Genomic DNA, 21,515 nt, shown 5'->3' with positions numbered 1-21,515 from the left:
GTCCTTGCCTAGGAGGACTGAGGTTGTGTTTGAACAAAGCACAGTCATGACCATATTAATGAGCGAAGTGGTATTGTGCATCAAGATGATACATTTATGTAATAACATAATGCATAATAACATGCATTTTGAAAGAATAGCACAGTACTGTTTATAAGACAAAGACATCCAAGGACAAAAGAACTTAGACAAGGGGAATCCACCGTTGTCATGGAGAGGTTGTTGTGAAGTGACCGTAATGGATGAGGGAGCTGGGCAGAGGGGAGGGGGTGTTTTGGTTTCCAGAGCCTGGTAATTGGAACCTGAGCTTTAAAAGCACCGAAAAGAGTTGCGCTTTTAAGAAGAGCTGAATCTTGCAAGAGGAGGAATACAAAATGAAGAGCATGAGGGCCCAGTACTGGAGGCTGGGTTAGGGAGAGGAGCCCGCGAAGGAAGTTGAGGAGGACAAAGTAATGGCAGCGTGATCGCCCCAGGCCATGGAAGATGGGGGGCGGTGGGAGGTAGGGGGGCAGAGGGTGGAGGATTCAGAATGTTAGTTGAGGGGACTTCCTTGACAGCCCAGTGGTTAAGACTTTACTTTCCAGTGCAGAGAGTGTGAGTTTGATCCCTGGTTGAGGACCTAAGATCCCACATGCCAACAAGCCAAAACATAAAACATAAAATTTTAACAAATTCAATAAAGACTTTAAAGATGATCCACATCCAAAAAAAAAAAAACTTAAATATTTTAGTGTAGTTGTAAAATTGACAGCTGTACCTTAAGTAAAGCAGTTTCAATACAAAGTCCTATTTCAAGGGCTTAGAGAGAGACCCAGATGAGGAATGAAGACAGTGCTCACAGACCCCTTACTGGGATTTCTGATTTTTGGTGAGGATTAGAAATCTTCCTGCAGCGAGAATTTAGGGAGGGACCTGGTAGAATAAGCTGGACGTCAGGAGAATAAACTGGACGTCAGGAGACCTGGAATCAACCTCGCTTGGCCGTTGAATTAGCGATGTTCCTTTAGACATGTCATGTATGTTGCTGTGATCCTTGCTGTGTTGTAGCTGGAACATCCTGGGTTGTGTTTACTGCATCCTGCTTTTTTGTCTTCAGGGGGTCATCATCTCTCCCTGTTGTCTTGAGCTGAAATGACGTGGGAGGGTTTCTGCTAGTAGGCGGGGCATTCACTGTCCAGTAAAGGAGTGCAGAGGACTCACTGGGAGACCTTGCTTTCTCGTGTGCAGCTGTGGACAGGGTGAAGAGGCCGTCCCCCGAGTCCCAGAGCAGCAACCTCTGGGTCATCGTGGGCGTGGTCGTGCCGGCGCTGGTAGTGCTGGTGATTGTCATCATCCTCTACTGGAAGCTCTGCCGCACGGACAAGCTGGACTTTCAGCCTGACACCGTGGCCAACGTTCAGCAGCGTCAGAAGGTAAGGGGCGGCCTCTCCACCGCCACGTTCATATGAGCGTTTCGTGGGCTGGGATGGGGCGAGTTCAGATTCCTGGTGTTGAAGGATGGGGAGAGGAGCTAGTCAGGAAATCTTCCAGCCCTAGTGGTGATGTCCCTTTACTTCCACGTTTGTTTGCTGAAACCCAGGTCTTCTGTAGTGTTCCATCGCTGCCCAGAAAAAGCAGCTGTGTAAAGGCTTAGCAATGCTGCAGGCTCTGAGTTCCACTGTGATCTTATTTTTGAGATATTCAGTTACAAAATCATATCCATTCTGTGCATGAATTCTGATCTATTTTAACCCTGGATACATTCAGAGAGCAAGAACCAAGGAAGGTTTTCTTTGATCTACAGCCTCGCTGGGCAGCTCCTTTATTTTCTGTCTACATTATTGCAAGCCTGCTTACCCACCTTGATCAAGAGCACTGAATCACTAAAACGTGGTAATATGTGCCTTTTTCATTTTGACTTTATATGTATATATATATATAAATATATGTATGTATGTACATAATTTTTTGGACAATCTTCAAAAAAATTTGGAATACTAGTCAACCAAAAGAAATTCTGTGCGGTCTTTCTTGTTAACAACACACAAAATGCATCAGCTGCAGTTTCCAGATCGGGATACTTTAGGGAAGAACGAAACAACCTGAGCACAAAATTTTCTATTTTTTTCCCCCATGTCCCCCCTACCCAACCCTACTCTGCAATCTTTTAGAGTTAATTAACTTATACCTAATTTGATAGCAGTTTCTTTCTTTCTTTATTAGCAGCTCCTTTTCCATGTCTTTCCAACGCATTCCTTGGAAATTTGTAATAGCAGTTTTTAGTTTTTATAATAGCAGTTCCCTTCTCATACTTATGTTTCAACAGTGTCTGCAATATTTGTCACATGTAAGTTTCAGAGCAAAGACACAGCATCTTGGTCAGTATCTGGCTCCTCTGGTGAAGCATGAACATGCCAAGTAAGAGAAGAGCTGGTTAGGTGCAAGCTCTGAGCTCAGCACACCTGTCAGCCTCACCCAGGGCATGAGAAGTGGTGGTTGCCAGCTCTGATAACGTGTATCCACTGTGGGTCACACATTTAGAGGACTCAATGGTCTCTAAGAGTTTGGTGAGAAAAAGCAAGCAAGAGGCAGAGGAATAGGAAATAAAGGATCACCCTATTAACCTTCTAATTTTACTCTGATTTTCTGGGTATAAAAAAATCCTGTACGTAATAAACCTAGACCTGATGGATGAAAAAAGTGAAAGTGAAAGTCACTTCCAACTCTTTGCAACCCCATGGACTATACAGTCTAGGCCAGAATACTGGAGTGGGTAGTCTTTTCTTCTTCCAGGGGATCTTCCCAATGCAGGGATCAAACCCAGGTCTCCTGCATTGCAGATGGATTCTTTACCAGCTGAGCCCCCAGGGAAGCCCAAATTAATTCAGCACTATTTAAAGTCATTTTTGGGGTTGTTTCTTTGGCCACACTGTGCAGCATATGGGATCTTAATTCCCAGACCAGGGATCGAACCCACATTCCCTGCATCCAAAGTGTGGAATCTTAATCACTAGACCACCAGGGAAGTTCTGATGGATGAAAAAAAGTATTTTAAATATATTTTGCTTGTAAAAGTAGATGAAGAGCTTTCTTCTTCTTATGATTTAACTAAGAAATGCAAACTCTTGATTAAATTGCAAGCTTATGGTTATCCAGCATTTTGGAAGCAGTTTATACATTAAGGTCATATTTATTACCCATCTTCATTTATTATTGACATAGTCTGCTAAGGTTGTTTTGTTGTCAGACTGGTGAATAGCGCAGAAAAAACCTGGGGGGGTAAAGTCCTTGACGACTCGTCGTGTGACTTTCACCGTGACGACATCAGCAGGCGGTTTGGAGATGTTTCGGGTTCTGGTGAAAGAGCACTGTTACAGAGAGATGTAGCAGTGTAGACGGTTCTGTATCTGGGTCTGTACTGCGCTGTGCTTCCTCACATAAACACTCCTGTGGACACCTATCCGTTGTCTCTCACTTCAGTAAACTGTCATGAGAACCACATCCCTGAAGTTCACAACGGACTGTTCCGAAACATGCTAACCACTGATGCTGCTATACCGCAAATGAACAGTTGCCAATAGAACTTTCCGCCTCTGGAGTTGTGTTTTTCTGCACATGCTGCATGGATTGGCGTATTCACTTTTACACCATCTTTTCAGGAAGGGTTTTTTGTACCAAGGATTCCCCAAGAGAACAGGTGTCCTTGACTTGGTTAGGAGCATAGCAGGGTCTTTGTTTGGCTGGCATAAGAGCCCATCGTTTGGATCTTGTCATGTTTTTTTAATAAGAAAATGATGATATCCATTTAGTTTAAAAACAAGCATCTCTGCTTCATAAGTGTTTCTTCTAAGATTATCTGACAATAGTAAAGTGCCTCTAGCCTATTCTTCAGGGCACTTTGCAAAGATGCTGTCTTCCCTGTGACTCAAAAGAGCAGAGGCCCTTTTTCCTTCTAGTGTGGCTCTGTTTTCTCTCTCTGCTCTGCTCACCCCGCCCCTTTATGCTGTTTCACTGCTGTGCTCTGAAATCTTTTAGCAAATCCCAGAGCTGCAAACATCTGGAAACAATAAATCTGCTGACCCCAAATCCACACCCCTTTCTTCTTGTAACCAGAAGGAAACCTCTTCCTATTGTCTGGGAGTAGATTAGTTTCGAAATATGATAAGAGAGAGAAGCCATCCTATTTTGAGGCAGAGTCTTTTAAAATTTTGAGTGATAAAAAAACAAAAACAAAAACCCTAACGCATGTCTTTCTTTTTATCTGTATTCTCTTTAATCTGTAGCCCAAAGGCATCACTTTTTACTGCTACCAGTAAAATTACAGCTTGGACCCGCCTCGCCCTGTTGAGGTTCTATTTAAAGACATGAACAGCATTGGCTTAGATGTTGCCTGCTCCGTGAAAACTTGTTCCTTCTGATGGGGACAGTCCACACCCCGTGGTTGGCCTGGGACCTGGTTCCCGGCTCGCGGGCACCATGGGCGGCTGGATGGGGCTGCCTCAGATGCCGCGTGTTCATTCACCAAATGCCGAGCCTTTGCTCTCAGCCAAGCAGGGTCGGGCTGCATGACAAGCACAGATAACATGTGGTCCCTGCCTTCGAGGGGCTTCCCTCGTAGCTCAGTCGGTAAGGAATCTACCTGCAATGCAGGAGACCTGGGTTCGATGCCTGGGTTAGGAAGATCCCCTGGAGAAGGAAATGGCAATCCACTCCAGTATCCTTGCCTGGAAAATCCCATGGACAGAGGAGCCTGGTGGGCTACAGTCCACAGGGTCGCAAGAGTCGGACACGACTTAGCGACTAAACCACCTAAACCAATCTGCCTTCAAGGGCTTTCGTGAGGGAGGAAGTGGCTCAAAGCTGACACACAGCAGCGTGTCTGTCCAGGGCTCTGTGGCAGCTCAGATATAGGGTTGAAGCTTGGAGGTTGAGGAGGGGAAGCCAGAGGAAGTGGGCCCAGGCGGTGGGGGAGGGCAGGTGTGGACGGCAGGAAGGATGGGGCGAAGGTGAATGGAACGAAGGGCACAGCCAACACCGAGGTGACAAGTGTAGGCAGGAGCCAGGCTCGGAGGGTTTATGGGACGTGTCAAGGGGTGGAGGTGATGCTGTCGGCTTGAGGGAGCACTGAGGGGTTCTCAGCGGGGAGAGTAGCTTGGGAGAGCGGGGAGAGTAGCTTTGTTTTTAAATTTAGTTGCATTGGGTCTTTTGGTGTGTGCGTGGGCTCTTTGCTGTGGCGCGTCGGCTCTTTGCTGTGGCGCCCAGGCTGTCTCTGGTTCCGGGGGGAGCTCCTCCTGCTGTGGCGCCCAGGCTGTCTCTGGTTCTGGCGGGAGCTCCTCCTGCTGTGGTGCCCAGGCTCTGGAGCTCATGGGCTCAGTAGTTACAGTGCTGCGTGGGCTGTCCCCCCCCGAGCATAGGGGATCTTAATTCCCCGACCAAGGATCGAACCTGTGTCCCCTGCATTGGAAGGCAGATTCCTAACCATGGGGCCACCAGGGAATCCCCTGGACACACTGATGTTTGAAACAGTCCCTAAAGAGGGCAGTGTGATCAACGGGTTGAAGTGAAGCTTCTTGAAGTGAGAGTTTCTTCCATCTGAGCAGAGTTCGTCTCATCCTTTCTCTGCAAGGATCGTGCTAACACCTAAAGTGTTGGTGGGTCCAGAGTGCCCTCGGTCAGCTGACCAGGACTCCCTGGGGCCTGGGGGTGGGAGGATCTTGGAGAACTGCTTGTCCACCTCCTAGACCTCGGGGTGAGCTGTGGCCCCACACTGGGCTGCAGTGGAGACCTGGGGTGGCAGTAGGCTTGCCTTGTCTTCACTTCTTCAGTGGAAACAGCGCGGTGGCCATGGTGGCTTTTCACTAACCACGTCTGTCAAACAGCAAGCGCTTAAACGATGGCGCTCTTTTGGAGGTGGTGCGTTTTTGTTCAGCCACTTTGGGGATCAGCTCTGCGGTTTCCATTGTCATCTCAACTGCTCCTTCCTAAGGGGCTCAGGCTAACCCGAGTCCCGGGGACTTCACTCTGCGTTGTTCCATCTGGGTCACATTATATTTATGGCTCACACATTTTAAAATTAATCTGGCGTCTCTCCTGTTACTTGGCTGACCTGCCGTACCAGCCCACCCCAACTTGTCAGCGATGTATTCCAGTGAGACACAGACAGTGGGGTTGTCTCCTCTGTGATACATTAAAGAAGGAACAAAAGAGCTGTCTTTCCTTAGAAAAACTGGGTCCTAATAGGAATATTGAAAGCGCTCATGAATCTTGGCTCTTTTATAAAATGCTGATTGATGCTTATTTCTGTATGTGAAGGCTGGAAGCACAGTACACCAGACCTAACTCTATAGATTTTTTTAAGACATGGAAAAACTAGAAAAAGTGTTCCGGGAAACAGGGATGAAACAAAGGGAGTTAATAGTTCCATAAGTGAGGGGAACAGTGTTTTCTCTAATTTTTTCCTTCTGTGTGGAGATGGCCTTTGTTTTGTGTATAAGCACAGACTGGTTGCCAAATCTCTATTGTCATAGGAGGAGACGACTCACCCAGCCTGAGAGAAGTCAGGGATCTAATGAACGTATTTAAAGATGCTAGTTGGAATGAACCAAAGCCAACAGGACTTCAAAGCTGTAACGGATGTGTATTTCGTTTAGGATGTCTGCAATATCATATATGATGATACCCTTTTCTTGGTTGCCCACAAAATCCAGTAAGTTTGGTGACCCTTTTAAAATTTGTTCAGTCATCAGATATTTATTGGGGTCTACCACGGGTCACGTTGCTGCATTAAAACATTCTGTATCTAAATTTATATCTATAGCTTTATCTGGTCTCTGAGAACTCTCAACTGACTATTCATATCAACTGCGTGATCTTTCATCGACCAACAGCAAAAACATCGCTGTTAGTCTCATTTGTATGGTGCCTTTGCATGTATGAAGCATTTTGACGTTGTCGGGGAGGAAGGAATTTTCTAGGTTCTCCTGGCTGGTCTACAAATTAAATTGACCTGAGACAGATTGACAGGAGGAAATCACAGAAAGGTTCAATAGTGCAGGTTCATAGGAGAGACCCACCTATGGAACTGAGCAACGCACCGCAACGGCCAGAGTGCTCACCTTAAATACACCAGCGGCTGAAGACGAGAGAGGGTGTCAGAGGCAGTGGGTTGGGACTGTAGAGGGGAGGAAGGCAGTTCGCAGGGAGATGGAAAAGCAAAGGTTTGGTAATTAAATCTTGCTGAGTCTTGCAGAGACAGGGGCCCAGAGAGGAAAGGTGATAGCTCTCTTTCTGGAATAAGTCCTCTGTCTGTATTTTGAAGGCAGTTAGATGAGTGGGGGAGGGGTGAATATCAGAGTTTTTCCTGAGTCTTTTGGGCCTTGCTTGTTTTCATCTTTGCATTGATCGCTGAGGAAGGCTTTCTTATCTCTTCTTGCTATTCTTTGGAACTCTGCATTCAGATGCTTATATCTTTCCTTTTCTCTTTTGCTTTTCGCTTCTCTTCTTTTCACAGCTATTTGTAAGGCCTCCTCAGACAGCCGTTTGGCTTTTTTGCATTTCTTTTCCATGGGGATGGTCTTGATCCCTGTCTCCTGTACAGTGTCACGAACCTCTGTCCATAGTTCATCAGGTACTCTATCTATCAGATCTAGGCCCTTAAATCTATTTCTCACTTCCACTGTATAATCATAAGGGATTTGATTTAGGTCATACCTGAATGGTCTAGCGGTTTTCCCTACTTTCTTCAATTTAAGTCTGAATTTGGCAATAAGGGGTTCATGATCTGAGCCACAGTCAGCTCCTGGTCTTGTTTTTGTTGACTGTAGAGAGCTTCTCCATCTTTGGCTGCAAAGAATATACTCAATCTGATTTCGGTGTTGACCATCTGGTGATGTCCATGTGTAGAGTCTTCTCTTCTGTGTTGGAAGAGGGTATTTGCTATGACCAGTGCATTTTCTTGGCAAAACTCTATTAGTCTTTGCCCTGCTTCATTCCACATTCCAAGGCCAAATTTGCCTGTTACTCCAGTTGTTTCTTGACTTCCTACTTTTTCATTCCAGTCCCCTATAATGAAAAGAACATGCAAAGAAATAGAGGAAAACGAACAGAATGGGAAAGACTAGATATCTCTTCAAGAAAATTAGAGATACCAAGGGAACATTTCATGCAAAGATGGGCTCAATAAAGGACAGAAATGGTCTGGACCTAACAGAAGCAGAGATATTAAGGAGAGATAGCAAGAATACACAGAAGAACTGTACAAAAAAGATCATCACAACCCAGATAATCACGATGGTGTGATCACTCACCTAGAGCCAGAAATCCTGGAATGTGAAGTCAAGTGGGCCTTAGAAAGCATCACCATGAACAAAGCTAGTGGAGGTGATGGAATTCCAGTTGAGCTATTTCAAATTCTGAAAGATGATGCTGTGAAAGTGCTGCACTCAATATGCCAGCAAATTTGGAAAACTCAGCAGTGGCCACAGGACTGGAAAAGGTCAGTTTTCATTCCAATCCCAAAGAAAGGCAGTGCCAAAGTATGCTCAAACTACCGCACAATTGCACTTATCTCACATGCTAGTAAAGTAATGCTCAAAATTCTCCAAGCCAGTCTTTGGCAATACATGAACTGTGAACTTCCTGACGTTCAAGCTGGTTTTAGAAAAGGCCGAGGAACCAGAGATCATATTGCCAACATCTGTTGGATCATGGAAAAAGCAAGAGAGTTCCAGAAACACATCTATTTCTGCTTTATTGACTATGCCAAAGCCTTTGACTGTGTGAATCACAATCAACTGTGGAAAATTCTGAAAGAGATGGAAATACCAGACCACCTGACCTGCCTCTTGAGAAACCTATATGCAGATCATGAAGCAACAGTTAGTTTTAGAACTGGACATGGAACAACAGACTGGTTCCAAATAGGAAAAGGAGTATGTCAAGGCTGTATTTTGTCACCCTGCTTATTTAACTTATATGCAGAGTACATCATGAGAAACGTGGGGCTGGAAGAAACACAAGCTGGAATCAAGATTGCCGGGAGAAATATCAATAACCTCAGATATGCAGATGATACCACCCTTATGGCAGAAAGTGAAGAGGAACTAAAAAGCCTCTTGATGAAAGTGAAAGAGGAGAGTGAAAAAGTTGGCTTAAAGCTCAACATTCAGAAAACAAAGATATTGACATCCGGTCCCATCACTTCATGGGAAATAGATGGGGAAACAGTGGAAACAGTGTCAGACTTTATTTTTTTGGGCTCCAAAATCACTGCAGATGGTGATTGCAGCCATGAAATTAAAAGATGCTTACTCCTTGGAAGAAATGTTATGACCAACCTAGATAGTATATTCAAAAGCAGAGACATTACTTTGCCAACAAAGGTCCATCTAGTCAAGGCTATGGTTTTTGCAGTGGTCATGTATGGATGTGAGAGTGGGACTGTGAAGAAAGCTGAGCGCTGAAGAATTGATACTTTTGAACTGTGGTGTTGGAGAAGATTCTTGAAAGTCCCTTGGACTGCAAGGAGATGCAACCAGTCCATTCTGAAGGAGATCAACCCTGGGATTTCTTTGGAGGGAATGATGCTGAAGCTGAAACTCCAGTACTTTGTCAGCTCATGTGAAGAGCTGACTCACTGGAAAAGACTCTGATGCTGGGAGGGATTGGGGGCAGGAGGAGAAGGGGACGACGGAGGATGAGATGGCTGGATGGCATCATGGACTCGATAGACATGAGTCTGGGTGTACTCCAGGTGTTGGTGATGGACAGAGAGGCCTGGTGTTCTGCAGTTCATGGGGTCGCAGAGTTGGACACGACTGAGCGACTGAACTGAACTGTTTTCATCTTCAAATAATGCACCTGCCGAAAAGACATTTTTGTTCAGTCGCTCAGTAGGGTCCGACGCTTTGTGCCACCCTCCCCGCCGCCCCCGTACCCATGGACTGCAGCACGCCCGGCTTCCCTGTCCTTCACTGTATCCTGGAGCTTGCTCAGACTCATGTCCATTGAGTCCATGATGCCATCCGTCTTGTCCTTTATTACCCACTTCTCCTCCTGCCCTCATTTGTTCCCAGCATCAGGGTCTTCGCATCAGGTGGCCAAAGTATTGGAGCTTCCGCATCAGTCCTTCCAATGAATATTCAGGATTGATTTCCTTCAGGATTGACTGGTTGGATCTCCTTGCTGTCCAAGGGACTCTCAAGAGACATTTGGGGGTAGCAAATTTTGTTCCCCTATGATGTACATATATGTTTCATTTTTTCTTGCCAAGGTTTTCATCTTTTTTTTTTTCAGTTTTTTAAAAAACTTGTTTTTAATTAGAGGATAATTGCTTTACAGTATTGTGTTGCTTTACAACAGTGTGAATCAGCTGTAAGTTTCCTCTTGAGCCTCCCACCCACCTCTCTAGGTCAGCACAGAGCACCGAGCTGAGCTTCCTGTACTATATAGCTGCTTCCCACTTATGTATGTTTCTTATATAAACCTAAGAGTATATCAGGGCAGGTGTTTAGTTCCTAGACCTGGCTACACAGACTGTACCAAGGAGGCGATGCTGTGTATATTTTTTCGCTTATTCACTTTAGAGACCTTTGCTTAGAGGAGGCAATCTGTGGTTCTTCCTTCAATTTTGATAAAAGCAAATCATTCTAACTTTCAAAAGAGGAGATTTTGGGTTATGATTAGATGACTATTGATGATATCTGTTACTCTCTCATTTAGAGGAAACTTATGGAGCTAAAATGAGGTGTAGCTGGGGTAAAAGCAGCCCCATGGATGAGAGATGTGCCTTTCCTGTAAAGCAGGAGAAGGATTCTTGAGAAAGGAGGAACCAGAAGTTTATCTACAGAGGTTGTCTGTTTCGAGTTTGATTGCTTCAAAAGGAACACACACCCCCAGGAAGGTGTGTGTGTATGGATGTTCAGTTGTGCCTGACTGTTTGCGACCCCATGGACTGTAGCCCATCAAGCTCCTCTGTCCACGCAGTTTTCCAGGTAGGAATATTGGAGCGGGTTGCCATTTCCTCCTCCAGGGGATCTTCCTGACCCAGGGAGTGAACCTGTCTCCTGTGTCTCCTGCATTGGCAGGCAGATTCTATACCACTCGCTCCACCTGGGAAGCCCACAGTCCCAGAGATTTACGGAGCCCCAGTGTCGATGACTGGGAGGTAGGGGGAGACATGCAGGTGCAGGTTTGGGCTCATTGTTTGGGAAACAACATTTTGGAGCCAAGAAATGTGCACCAGGCACAATCTGCTTGTGTGTGGTGAAGCTGACTGCTGGTAACAAGATGTTATTAATTTAGAAAATATAGGCATGCCAGTCTTTGCCTTTTGTTTCCAAGCAGCGTTTTTGTAAGCATGATTTATATCAAGTGCTGTCCCCCTCTGCTGGCGTAAGTCGGTATTGCAGACTGCTTTCCTTCTACCCATCCAGCCTAGCTTTTTAGTGCTGAAAGACCTTAGAGATCACAGATAGAAGCCACTGATGTTGTCACTCACCTGTGCGTCAAGTTAGTGCAAATCAGCAAAACCTTTCACTTCCACATGCAGTATATTGTCTAGAACAGCTCCTTAGATGGGTTGGACTTTGTCTTCTGACTGATGGCACTCTCTGTGGGTGTAGAATTCAGCCTGATGGAATTGCATGGGGGATTCCTGCCAAAGAGACCCTTGGGACCACTACTAATATGTGGCTTATTTTCCTCTACTTTGCAAGCCGAGTAAAGGAAACAGTTAATACCCACCCCTGGGTATTACAGTCTGGCCTTCTCTCATTTGCCTCCGTTCTGACCCTTCTAGTGCAGCTAATGTGATCTTTTACCAGATCTCAAGTCTTCTCTGGCCCCTGACGCAATTGAGCACATTCTCTGAGTAGCCACCTCTTTTATTGCTGTGTTTGGTCTGTCCTCCAAGTCCTGGCACAAGTCCCTGTTCTCTGAGAAGAGTCTTGCCCCATGCCACTACCCGGGCTTGGGTCACTGCTGTGACAGTGGTCAGGCATTGTCTTGTGATGTCTTGTATCGTGGTCTGACTTTTTAATCTTTGTATTTTAACCTGTAGCAAGTATCTGTCTTTTCTGCAAACTCAAGGTATACTTCTTGCACGGGTCAGTGTTCTAAAGATGCATGTTGAATTTGATGGGTAAGATTGCAAGCACACTTTTGGGTCAGAAGCTGGCACTCACCATCAGCTTGACTGTCTCACGTGTACGTGTGTGTGTGTGTTTCAGTTGCAGATCCCTAGTGTGAAGGGCTTCGATTTCGCTAAGCAGCACCTGGGTCAGCACAATAAGGACGACATACTGATCATTCACGAGCCAGCACCACTGCCGGGACCCGTGAAGGACCACACCACGCCCTCTGAGAACGGAGATGTGCCGAGCCCCAAGGCAAAGATCCCTTCCAAGAACATCCGTCACAGAGGAAGGTTCTTACTGGGCTTTCTGTATTGTTCTCTATCGTGACCTGTGGTTCTGTTTTCCGTTTGTTAGTTTCCAGTAGCAGAAGGGCTGACGGTGAATGTTGCCCAAGTCTGCAGCCTGGAAGACTGATGAGATTGGCCCCCAAAATCAGCACACCCAAGGGCCCTTGATCCACTCTAATGGACTCCCAGAGGAGGCCCATGTGCTTTCTTTCCCCAAAGTGGGTAAGGTTATGAATCACCGACCCATATGGTTTGATGGTTCCCCTGGAACTTCATTAGGGATTGACCAGCTCGAGGGTATATATTCTGGGGTGACCACGCTAGGCCCTATGGAGGTGATGTTAGGAATAATGTACGAAAATGTATAAAAAGTGCCTGGCTTATGATACACACTTGGCCAGCACTGGCTCTGCCCTTGACTGTTACGCCAGCGGCTGGGGCTGTGGCTTCCTCGCTCAGTCTGCAGGTGACCTTCGTCACAGCCTACTTTCTTTGCTTGGCTTTTCTCATCGGCCACTCTTGTCACCCTTCTTAGCATGTGTGCATGGATTCTTCATCGCCCTGCTCCCCACTCCCCTGCCCAGCTCCCCTTTCCCAGTTAATTCCCATTCCTCCTACCAACATTAAGCACACGGGGTACTGCTGTTAACAGTACACAGGGTGGACCGTGCTGTTAACAGACTACCTACTGTGACCCTATGACCCTGTGAGACGGGCTGCCCTTCTCTAAAGAAGACAATGTTCAGGGTCAGATTTTATTAACTTGGCTTTAGTTCAAAGCGTGATGAGGCTTTGGTATTGAAGCCTCAAATTATCAGCCTTCTTTTGAGCTTTGGAACACCAAATTCTGGTTTTCTGTTGAGAGGGGGAAAAGTGTGTGATCATACCAACATTCAAAATGACATTGTAATTTCTGATTTATCAGAAAACATACCCCAGGTGTTCTGGCCTAGTTTTAAGAATTTAATGAATGTTAGAACATGATCTTTACAAAAGAAGATGAATAATGTAGAGAGAGATCATTTGCTTAATTATTTTGCAGAGTGAGAATAAATCAAATCATTAAAGATTATTGAATATGCTAGTACAATTTAATAAAGTCTTTTTTTCTCCTCTGGAAGCCTCAGCCTAGACACTTAGTCACAACATCTCAATGGTCTGCATGGTTAATATCAGAGTTTAGCATCCCTCAAGGGCACTAGAATGTCTGGGCATTTCAGAAAGTTCAAAGAGAAGGGGTGTTAACTGATTAAGGCTTTTCAGTGAATCCTGGAGCAACTTGGGTTCTCTGACACACTTGCTTTTTATATATAGAATCAATTAACAGCGATAATCATTGCCTTTGTGTTAGAAGTGTAGGCTTCCTCCAAAGATTTGGGATTATATGGGGTGACTATAGAATGACCCTGGCTTCCTAGAAATTCTGCAGGCCCAGCTAACCCCTAACCAAACTTGAATCCCAGATCCTCTGATTCAACCCACAGCAGTCCCAGATTGCCAGGTTTCCCCTGGGAGCTGGGGGGACTGTCCTCCAGCAAGTACTTGGTTTTCTAGCATTTGTTGAAATGAGTCTGCTGAGCCATTTAGTAAGGCATCTCATGCTGTCCTCAAAAGGTGACCGTGCTGTCACTGAGGTCCTTGAAGTTGCTGCGCCTCGAAACAGGGTTTTGGACTCTTTGACTTCTCTCAGTTTTGCCCAGAAGCCTGACTTCCACATCCAGATAAATGTGACCTTTCTGCCTGCTTTCTTTCTTTTTCCTAACATCTGCATTTGTTTTGTATCTGCAGAGTTTCTCCCTCGGATGCTGACTCCACAGTAAGTGAAGAGTCCAGTGAGAGGGAAGTGGGGGACAAGACTCCAGGAGCTGTGACCGATGGCAAGTCCCACAGAGCCCCACAGAGTGGTCTGTGACCCTTCTTGTTCTCCACTTTAAAAGTAGTAATTATGAGGGACTTCCCTGACAGTCCAGTGGTTTGGACTCTGCCGTTTCATCGCAGAGGGTGTGAGTTTGATCCTTGGTCAGGGAACTAAGATCCCACAAGCCCTGCAGTGTGGTGGGAAAAAAAAAAAGTCATTATGAGGTTCCAGTAGGCTAGGCTCTTATACTACTTCAAATGCAGAATGTAAAAAAGCCCTGTGCATTAGAATATTCGTCATTCATACAGTGGATTTTCCAGATTAATTGTCACCATCTAACACTATATCGGTGCCTGCTTTGAGCTGGTGGGCCAGGCTAGAAGTTAAGAGATTCACTGATGTGTGTTTTGAGATAACTGGTCATGTTTGAATCTAGTTTGGGGTCCTAACAATTTTCCTCTTCAAAGGATAAGGAGGAATCCAATTAAAACTGCATCCAGGATTCAGTGACCTTCTTAGGATCCCGTTTAAGTATTTCACAGCTGTCACTGTCAGAAGGTTGATTATTTATTCTAGGTCCAAGGGCATTGTATTTGGTCCATGTCCTAGGTCTGTCTTCCAGTAGGTAGTTGAGTGTGGTCAGATGGTTGTGTGTGTTGTCAGATGCTGTCGCTTCTTAGGCCAGGTTTGAAATGTACTTCACTCCCCTTCTAAACAGTATTGTCTTAAAACTCATATGTCTTGCAGTAGAACTTAGCTCATCGGTCTTACTAGACTTGGAACCTTTTTTGGCCTGATGACAGGGTAACTTTGGTGTTAGTTTAATAGATTCTGTTAAATAAATGCTCTTGTACTTGCTGGAGCTTTATTTATATTTCAGGGTTGTGTTTTAGTAGTGCAAAGAAAATGGAAGTGTCTCTGGATATCATTTTATAATTTTTTTATTTGGTTGTATCACGCCTCTTTTGGGATCTTAGCTCCCAACTAGGGATTGAACCCAAGCCCTTGTGAAACTGCAGAGTCCTAACCACTGGACGTCCAGGGAATTACCAGGATATAATTTTCAATAGTAATTTGTATACTTAACGTTTTCCATTACAAATATCTCTGTATAAAATTGTAGTACAGACTGAGCCATATTCTATAAATGAATAGATTATGGGCAGAAGCTGGAGGGCCTGTTTCATCCACTGTCATGTTTGTGACCTTGTGTGTCCCTTAGTTGTGGGAACTCCCCTGGGACTAAACTAGCTGATTTTTGAGATGCCTTCCAGTTGTTTCTTTTTTGGTGTTAAAAACAAAAGCAAAAAAGAAAAACCTTAGAATAAGGGAAGAATTTTTTTCTTTAGATCTAATGATCTAATTTCATAGAATCTTAGAAATTAGTTAGCACCATGGTAACAGGGGTACTGTTTCAGATAGACAGGATTAAAATCTAATTTTTATCCTGGGAAAGAAATATATGGGGAAAAAAAAATCAGGTCTGGAGCTTCTTAATTTCTGTTAATTGTATGTCTAAGAAAACCTTCCTCTTTAGCTCCTGCTTTTAACTCCTTCTGTGCTTAGTCGCTCAGTTGTGTCTGACTCTGTGACCCTTTGGACTGCAGCCCACCAGGCTTCTCTGTCCATGAGATTTTCTAGGCAAGAATACTGGAGTGGGTTGTGACTTCCTCCTCCAGGGGATCTTCCCAACCCAGGGATCAAACCATTGTCTTCTGTGTCTCCTGCATTGCAGGCAGTTTCTTTACCCACTGAGCCTTCGGGAAAGCCCTTTAACAATCCTTGCTAATAGTATTAGAACCAGTATATTATACATGGCTAACAAAAATAAAATATCACTCTCACCATATATTAAAAATCCAGGTAATAATAAGCATGTCAGTGTTGGGGCTCAGAGTTGACTATGGAAGGAGACAAGTGGCCTAGATGTTCTTGGGGGTCCTAGAAGGCTCACATGCTGCTATTTTGGTTTAAAGATGTACTTACTTATTGATAATGGAATTAATATTCCTTTATAAATGTTCTGTTGCTTTGGTATTGCCGTAATTCAGGTTGCCCTTTGCTGTGTCATTCTGTTCTGTGGACATCATCTTACACTATAATTTCTATCCTGACTTTTTTTGTTGTTTGTTTTATAATTTTTTAAGAGAAAAGATTTTAATACCTGCTTGCCTTAAGTAAGCAGTATTCACGCAGCATTGATCTATGTAGCCCTTGTACTTTCCACTGTCATTATTATCCAGGTAGTTTTTTAAAAAATTGTGCGGTGGATAGCAAACAATAAAAATATGTATTATTATATGTAAAATAATATATGTGTACTAATCCAGTTTGTTTATATATATAGGTGTATGGAGGTACATATATGTCTGTTTAAGGTATAAATATGGCAAACAACATATCGCACTTTTCAGCCTTTTGGAAGGGCTGAGTTCCAGGCAGTCTAGAAGTTGAGGGTTTTCTGTGCATCTCCGGCTTCTCCTATTGCAGCTGGTGAATTACAGAGCGAGGATCCGATTGAGGGGTGGGAAGGGGCAGGGCAGGAGTCAGTACTGGGCCTGCAGCCCCAGGGACCCAGGCAGGCAGATGGCACGAGCAGGCGGGCCTTCCTTCCTGTCACCTTTGCACCCTGGGGTTTTTTTTTACCATCCTGGAGGAGGCCGCCTCTGCCTTCAGTATCAGTGACTTAATGGGACACCCTTTGTGACATTTGCCGTTGGTTTAAAAGTTTGGCTTAGTAAGGCTGCCCTTATCTGATAGAGCTAATTATCTCCTACCAGGCTTCATGCCTGTAATTTGAGTAGCTCCCTGGTGAATGGTGCTGTCTGGCTGTGTTTGCATTATACAAAGGGTCAGGCTCCCTCCAGGCAGGGAAAGAAAGCCCAGGAACAGCCTGAATGCAGACAAGTGTGCCTCCTCGCTAAGAGACACCTTCATTCACAGAGTTAAGTGTGTAATTTCTAATTACTTGGGATGAGTGTTACTGAACATAAATGAATATAATTCAAATTGAGAGGAAATAGAAAGATTTGTGTCCCGCTGCTGTGCATTCCTTCTATAAAATATCAACTACTACTCCTTACTGCTTTGCTCAACACTTTTTTACACTGAGGGGGAAACCTTTATATTTTTCACTTATGATTGAGGTTTCAAAACTCAGGCGTTTGTTTAGAAACAGTTTCTATATGCCCTCACTCCTTCTCTTGGCCTGTGTGTGTCTGCTTAGTCATGTCCGAATCTTTTGCAACCCCTTGGACTGTAGCCCGCCAGGCTTCTCTGCCCATGGAATTTTCCAGGCAAGAATACTGGAGCGGGTAGCCATTTCCTTCTCCAGGGGATCTTCCAGACCCAGGGATGGAACCCATGTCTCTTGCATCTCCTGCATTGGCAGATGGATTCTTAACCACTAGTGCCACCCCGGAAGCCCCTCTTTTGGTGTTTGGCCATTTATTTTTAGGCAATGTTAGAGTATCCCAGAGGTGACTGTGGCTTAGAGGAAACGCATCAGGGATCTTAGTGCATGTAACTGGAGAGTTCTTTTCATCTATTCGGCCCTTCTTAACCTCTCTCTTTGCCTTTTAAAAATAAAAGTTTATTGAGATTATTTCTATTGTAAAAGTAATACTGACTAGAGAAAATCCTCATTATAGAAAATACAAAAAAGTGTAGAAAATGACCCATTACACCAAGATCCAGTCTCTATTAACATTGTAACGTGTTTTTCTTTTTTCTATACATTTAAATGTCTTTCTTCTTTGCCGTTCTGATTACTTAAAAAAAATTCATTGTGGTGAAATATATATAGCCATACAATTTACCCTTTTAACCATTTTTCAAGTGTTATCTGCATCTCTTTGTGAAGAGGGAACTAATTCCTTGCAGCAGCAGCTTTTTCTTCTCCTGACTCTTCAACTTCATTTTTTGCTGCATTCGAACCGAAAAGCCAGCAGCATTCACCATTAACCAGTACTTGCTAGCAGGTCCACAGTCCCCTTGGTCTTTTGTTTTCTTGACGGTAAGTTGCCTTGGCAACTAAATTTATATCACTCTCACTCCAGATGAGCATGGACGTTCGAGCTGTTAGAAATGTCCTCCACGTTCTGTAAATCACTCCTGGCTGGCCAACCTCAGGCTCCTCTTACCCTTTACCCTGTCTTACCGAAGACTTTGAAACACCTTTAGACTAAACAGGACCATCTGGGGCACAAAGTGTCATAATGATTTTCTTATCTTCCCTACAGATATCTGTAATTATTACTGAGGTTGAAGGAGACACTATTTAACCCAGACAGTTTAGGCTCAAAGAGTGACATTTCAAATATTCTGCCATGGAGTTGTGGATGTGTTTTTGGTCTGGTACCCATCTAAGGCTCCTTTAGGAAATAATCCATAATTGTGATGGTTTGCTCTTTTCTTAGGGTGGTGGTGTTTATTGATTCTGCTCTTCCCTCTCTTCCAGGGGCAGCACCCAGCTCAGGGAACGAGCAGCATTCGTCAGCCTCCATCTTCGAGCACGTGGACAGGATCTCCCGCTCCTCGGAGGCCAGTCGGCGGGTCCCCAGTAAGATCCAGCTGATTGCCATGCAGCCCATCCCAGCTCCTCCGGCTCCGCACCCCATCCTGGCTGACCGTGTGGCAGAAACCAACAAAATTAACAAAGAGGTATTTGGTTTTATGGAAAAGTATAGTATTTAAAAAAAAAAAAAACCCTTAGATTCTGATTTGGTTACTGCTTAAAAATGAGTGAAAGTTAGTGTCAAAGGTTGCTAACGATATGAGCTGCTCATGTGCGTGCATGCTAAGTTGCTTCAGCCGTGTCCAGCTCTTTGGGACCCTATGGACTGTAGCCCACCAGCTCCTCTGTCCATGGGATTCTCCAGGCAAGAATAATGGAGTGGACTGCCGTGCCCTCCTCCAGGGGATCTGCCTGACTCAGGATCGAGTCTCTTATGTCTCCTTCATCAAGTGAATTCTTTACCACTAGTGCCACCTGGGAAGTCCCATGAGCTGCTCACAACTATTCTTAACTTTAAATCTGCTACTCAGTATTTTTAGGTCAGATACTGATCATGGACACTAGGGGGCGCATTTGGAAATTGCAGGTTAAAGACCAGGGCCGGCTAGCCTTAGAAAGTACTCTGCCTTAGCCTGTGGCTGGGGTTTGGGAATTAGATTTTGGAAAGATCCCCACCATTCCCAGAATGGAGTGGCTCACTGTACCTAAACTAGTTTTGTACAAACAACATAATTTATGCTGAACACCTCTTCCTGGAGTCTGAAATTTTGGTACATGCTAGGCAGAGGGTACCTATGTGAGCAGTCTCCAGTAAAGACCCTGTGAGCATTGAGTATTTAATAAACTTCCCTCATAGACGTTTCACGTGCGTTGTCACAGGTCATTGCTGGAGGAATTTAGCACATCCCACATAACTTTACTGGGAAAGGACTCCTGGAAGTTTGTGCCTGGGTCCTCCAGACCTCACCCTGTGTGCCATTCCCCTATGCTGCTTTTGCTTTCTAGCCTTTTGCTGTAATAAATTGGACTGAATGCTGAGTCCGGAGGGTTCTCCCAGTGAATCACTGAACGCTGAATAGTCTTGGGACCACAGATTCTGTGAACTTTGATAGAGCTGCTCTGGCCCCAAGATCTAAATCATGATTGGTAAAATACCCTGTTCTAGTGACTCCTGGAAGAGTGAGTTAGATCTGCTTTCCTCCTAAGATTCTGGAATCAGAAGGCCAGCTCACGTCACTGTTAAGTTGAGCTTGGGAAGTTTGACCTGGGCTGGACCATGAGTGCAGGGAATAGTATTGAGGGCTACATGCACGACAGCATCGTGCCTGTCAGTTTCCTGCCTCTAAGAAATACCTGCTGCTCTTGTGAGTTCTGCTAGGTGAAGTAATAATTAGTACAACTGAATCCTTAAAGTGGATTATCTTATAGAAGTCTTATCAAGAGTTCTTACACTTTTGCTTCTCCATTGGCTCCTTGCCAGGGACGTGACCACAAGAACGTGCGTCATGGGTTCAAGGTGGCATGTGCTGTCCCTTCTCACCAGTGCTTAGGAGCCCTGGGGTTGCTCACATGACCCCCGTCCTAGCCTAGACCTGTTTCCGTCAGTCCAGTGCTGCAGGTGCCTCACACCAGCCGTGAGTAAGCACTCTCGAGTGGCTTCTCGGTGTGATCGAAAGAAGAGAAGAGAAGGAGTTCACCAGTCTGTGGCCTCACCACTGGAAAGCGTTCATCTCCACTTTGTTCTTTTACTATCTTTTAAAAATGTATTTGATGGATACATATGGTATAGGAAACATATATACTGATCATGAAGCATAAAATGAAAAACCAACTTAGGAATAAGAGCGTTATCCGTTCTGGTGGACCTACCTGTATGGTAGGTACGGACATCTCAATGGAAATGTTTTCTTCGTAGGAGATTCTGGCACAGATTCCTAGCAGATCTTAGTCCTCCTGTGAGACCTCATGAATTTTAAAAAACAGATCCTGAAAGAGTTAGAGGGGCTTCCTGAGTTCTGCTGGGAAGTTTGTCGAGACTCTCATCTAGCTGACCCTCCTTCTCAAACAGTCTCAAGGAGGACATGGCTTCTGGTCTGCTGTGGTATGGCGGACCATGTCCGATATTGGACAGCATCCTGTTGTCTCTTTCCAGTTGGAGTCTCATCTTGGTTTCCCTTTTTTCCCTCTGTCTCCCTCCATCTCACTTGCGGTTAAGTTCTCTGAAGCAGCTAAGGGCTTAGAAAATGAGGTGATGTGCGTTGATGAAGGCAGGCATTCCCCGTCTGTTCTCCACCACCGACGGACAGACTGGCTGCTCCCAGAGTCATGGCGTCCTTCCCCTAGACCTGCATCTGCATTCCTGTTTCTGACCCTCGCCCTCTGCCCACTACCCTTCCTCCCCGACTCTTCCAGACCTAGTTCACGCCCCATGGAGCCAGGAGGATGTGTTTCCATACCTGTTGATTTTCTTCATTGAGGAGGGGGGTCTCCTGTCAGGGGGCTTGTTTCGTAACACTGAAACATCATTATTAAATGGCTATTTTGTTGTATAGTGCAAATATCATCTTTGAACTGTCTTAATTTAAAAACTTTTTAAGTAATGATACTATTGGGTATGGAAAATATTTACTCTTTGCTTAGGAAGAATTACATCTACGAATCACTGCCCCTCAGCATCTTCAAAGTTGCCACTGGACGATTTCCTGGATTTGAGTACTTTTGGCCTACCCAGGTCGTGCAGT

The 21,515-nt window shown here is 44.9% G+C and overlaps 1 protein-coding gene across 2 annotated transcripts in view; it reads left to right on the top strand.

Moving 5' to 3' along the window:
• The window catches only part of KIAA1549 (KIAA1549 ortholog), a 125,548-nt gene that overhangs the window by 70,061 nt on the left and 33,972 nt on the right, over nt 1–21,515 (top strand). Inside the window, exons 10-13 of one of the 2 annotated variants that reach the window (XM_069588491.1) lie at nt 1,228–1,412; nt 12,207–12,403; nt 14,189–14,304; nt 18,718–18,920. In XM_069588491.1, the coding sequence (XP_069444592.1) occupies nt 1,228–1,412; nt 12,207–12,403; nt 14,189–14,304; nt 18,718–18,920 (701 nt within the window). The remainder of the gene's footprint in view (nt 1–1,227; nt 1,413–12,206; nt 12,404–14,188; nt 14,305–18,717; nt 18,921–21,515) is intronic. The other variant, XM_069588490.1, reaches the window with a different exon arrangement.

This window comes from Ovis canadensis, chromosome 4, assembly GCF_042477335.2.
Source record: "Ovis canadensis isolate MfBH-ARS-UI-01 breed Bighorn chromosome 4, ARS-UI_OviCan_v2, whole genome shotgun sequence".
Classification (NCBI taxonomy): Eukaryota; Metazoa; Chordata; class Mammalia; order Artiodactyla; family Bovidae; genus Ovis; species Ovis canadensis.
The sequence above is the reverse complement of the archived record's forward strand: the minus strand, read 5'-3'. Positions and strand labels throughout refer to the sequence as shown.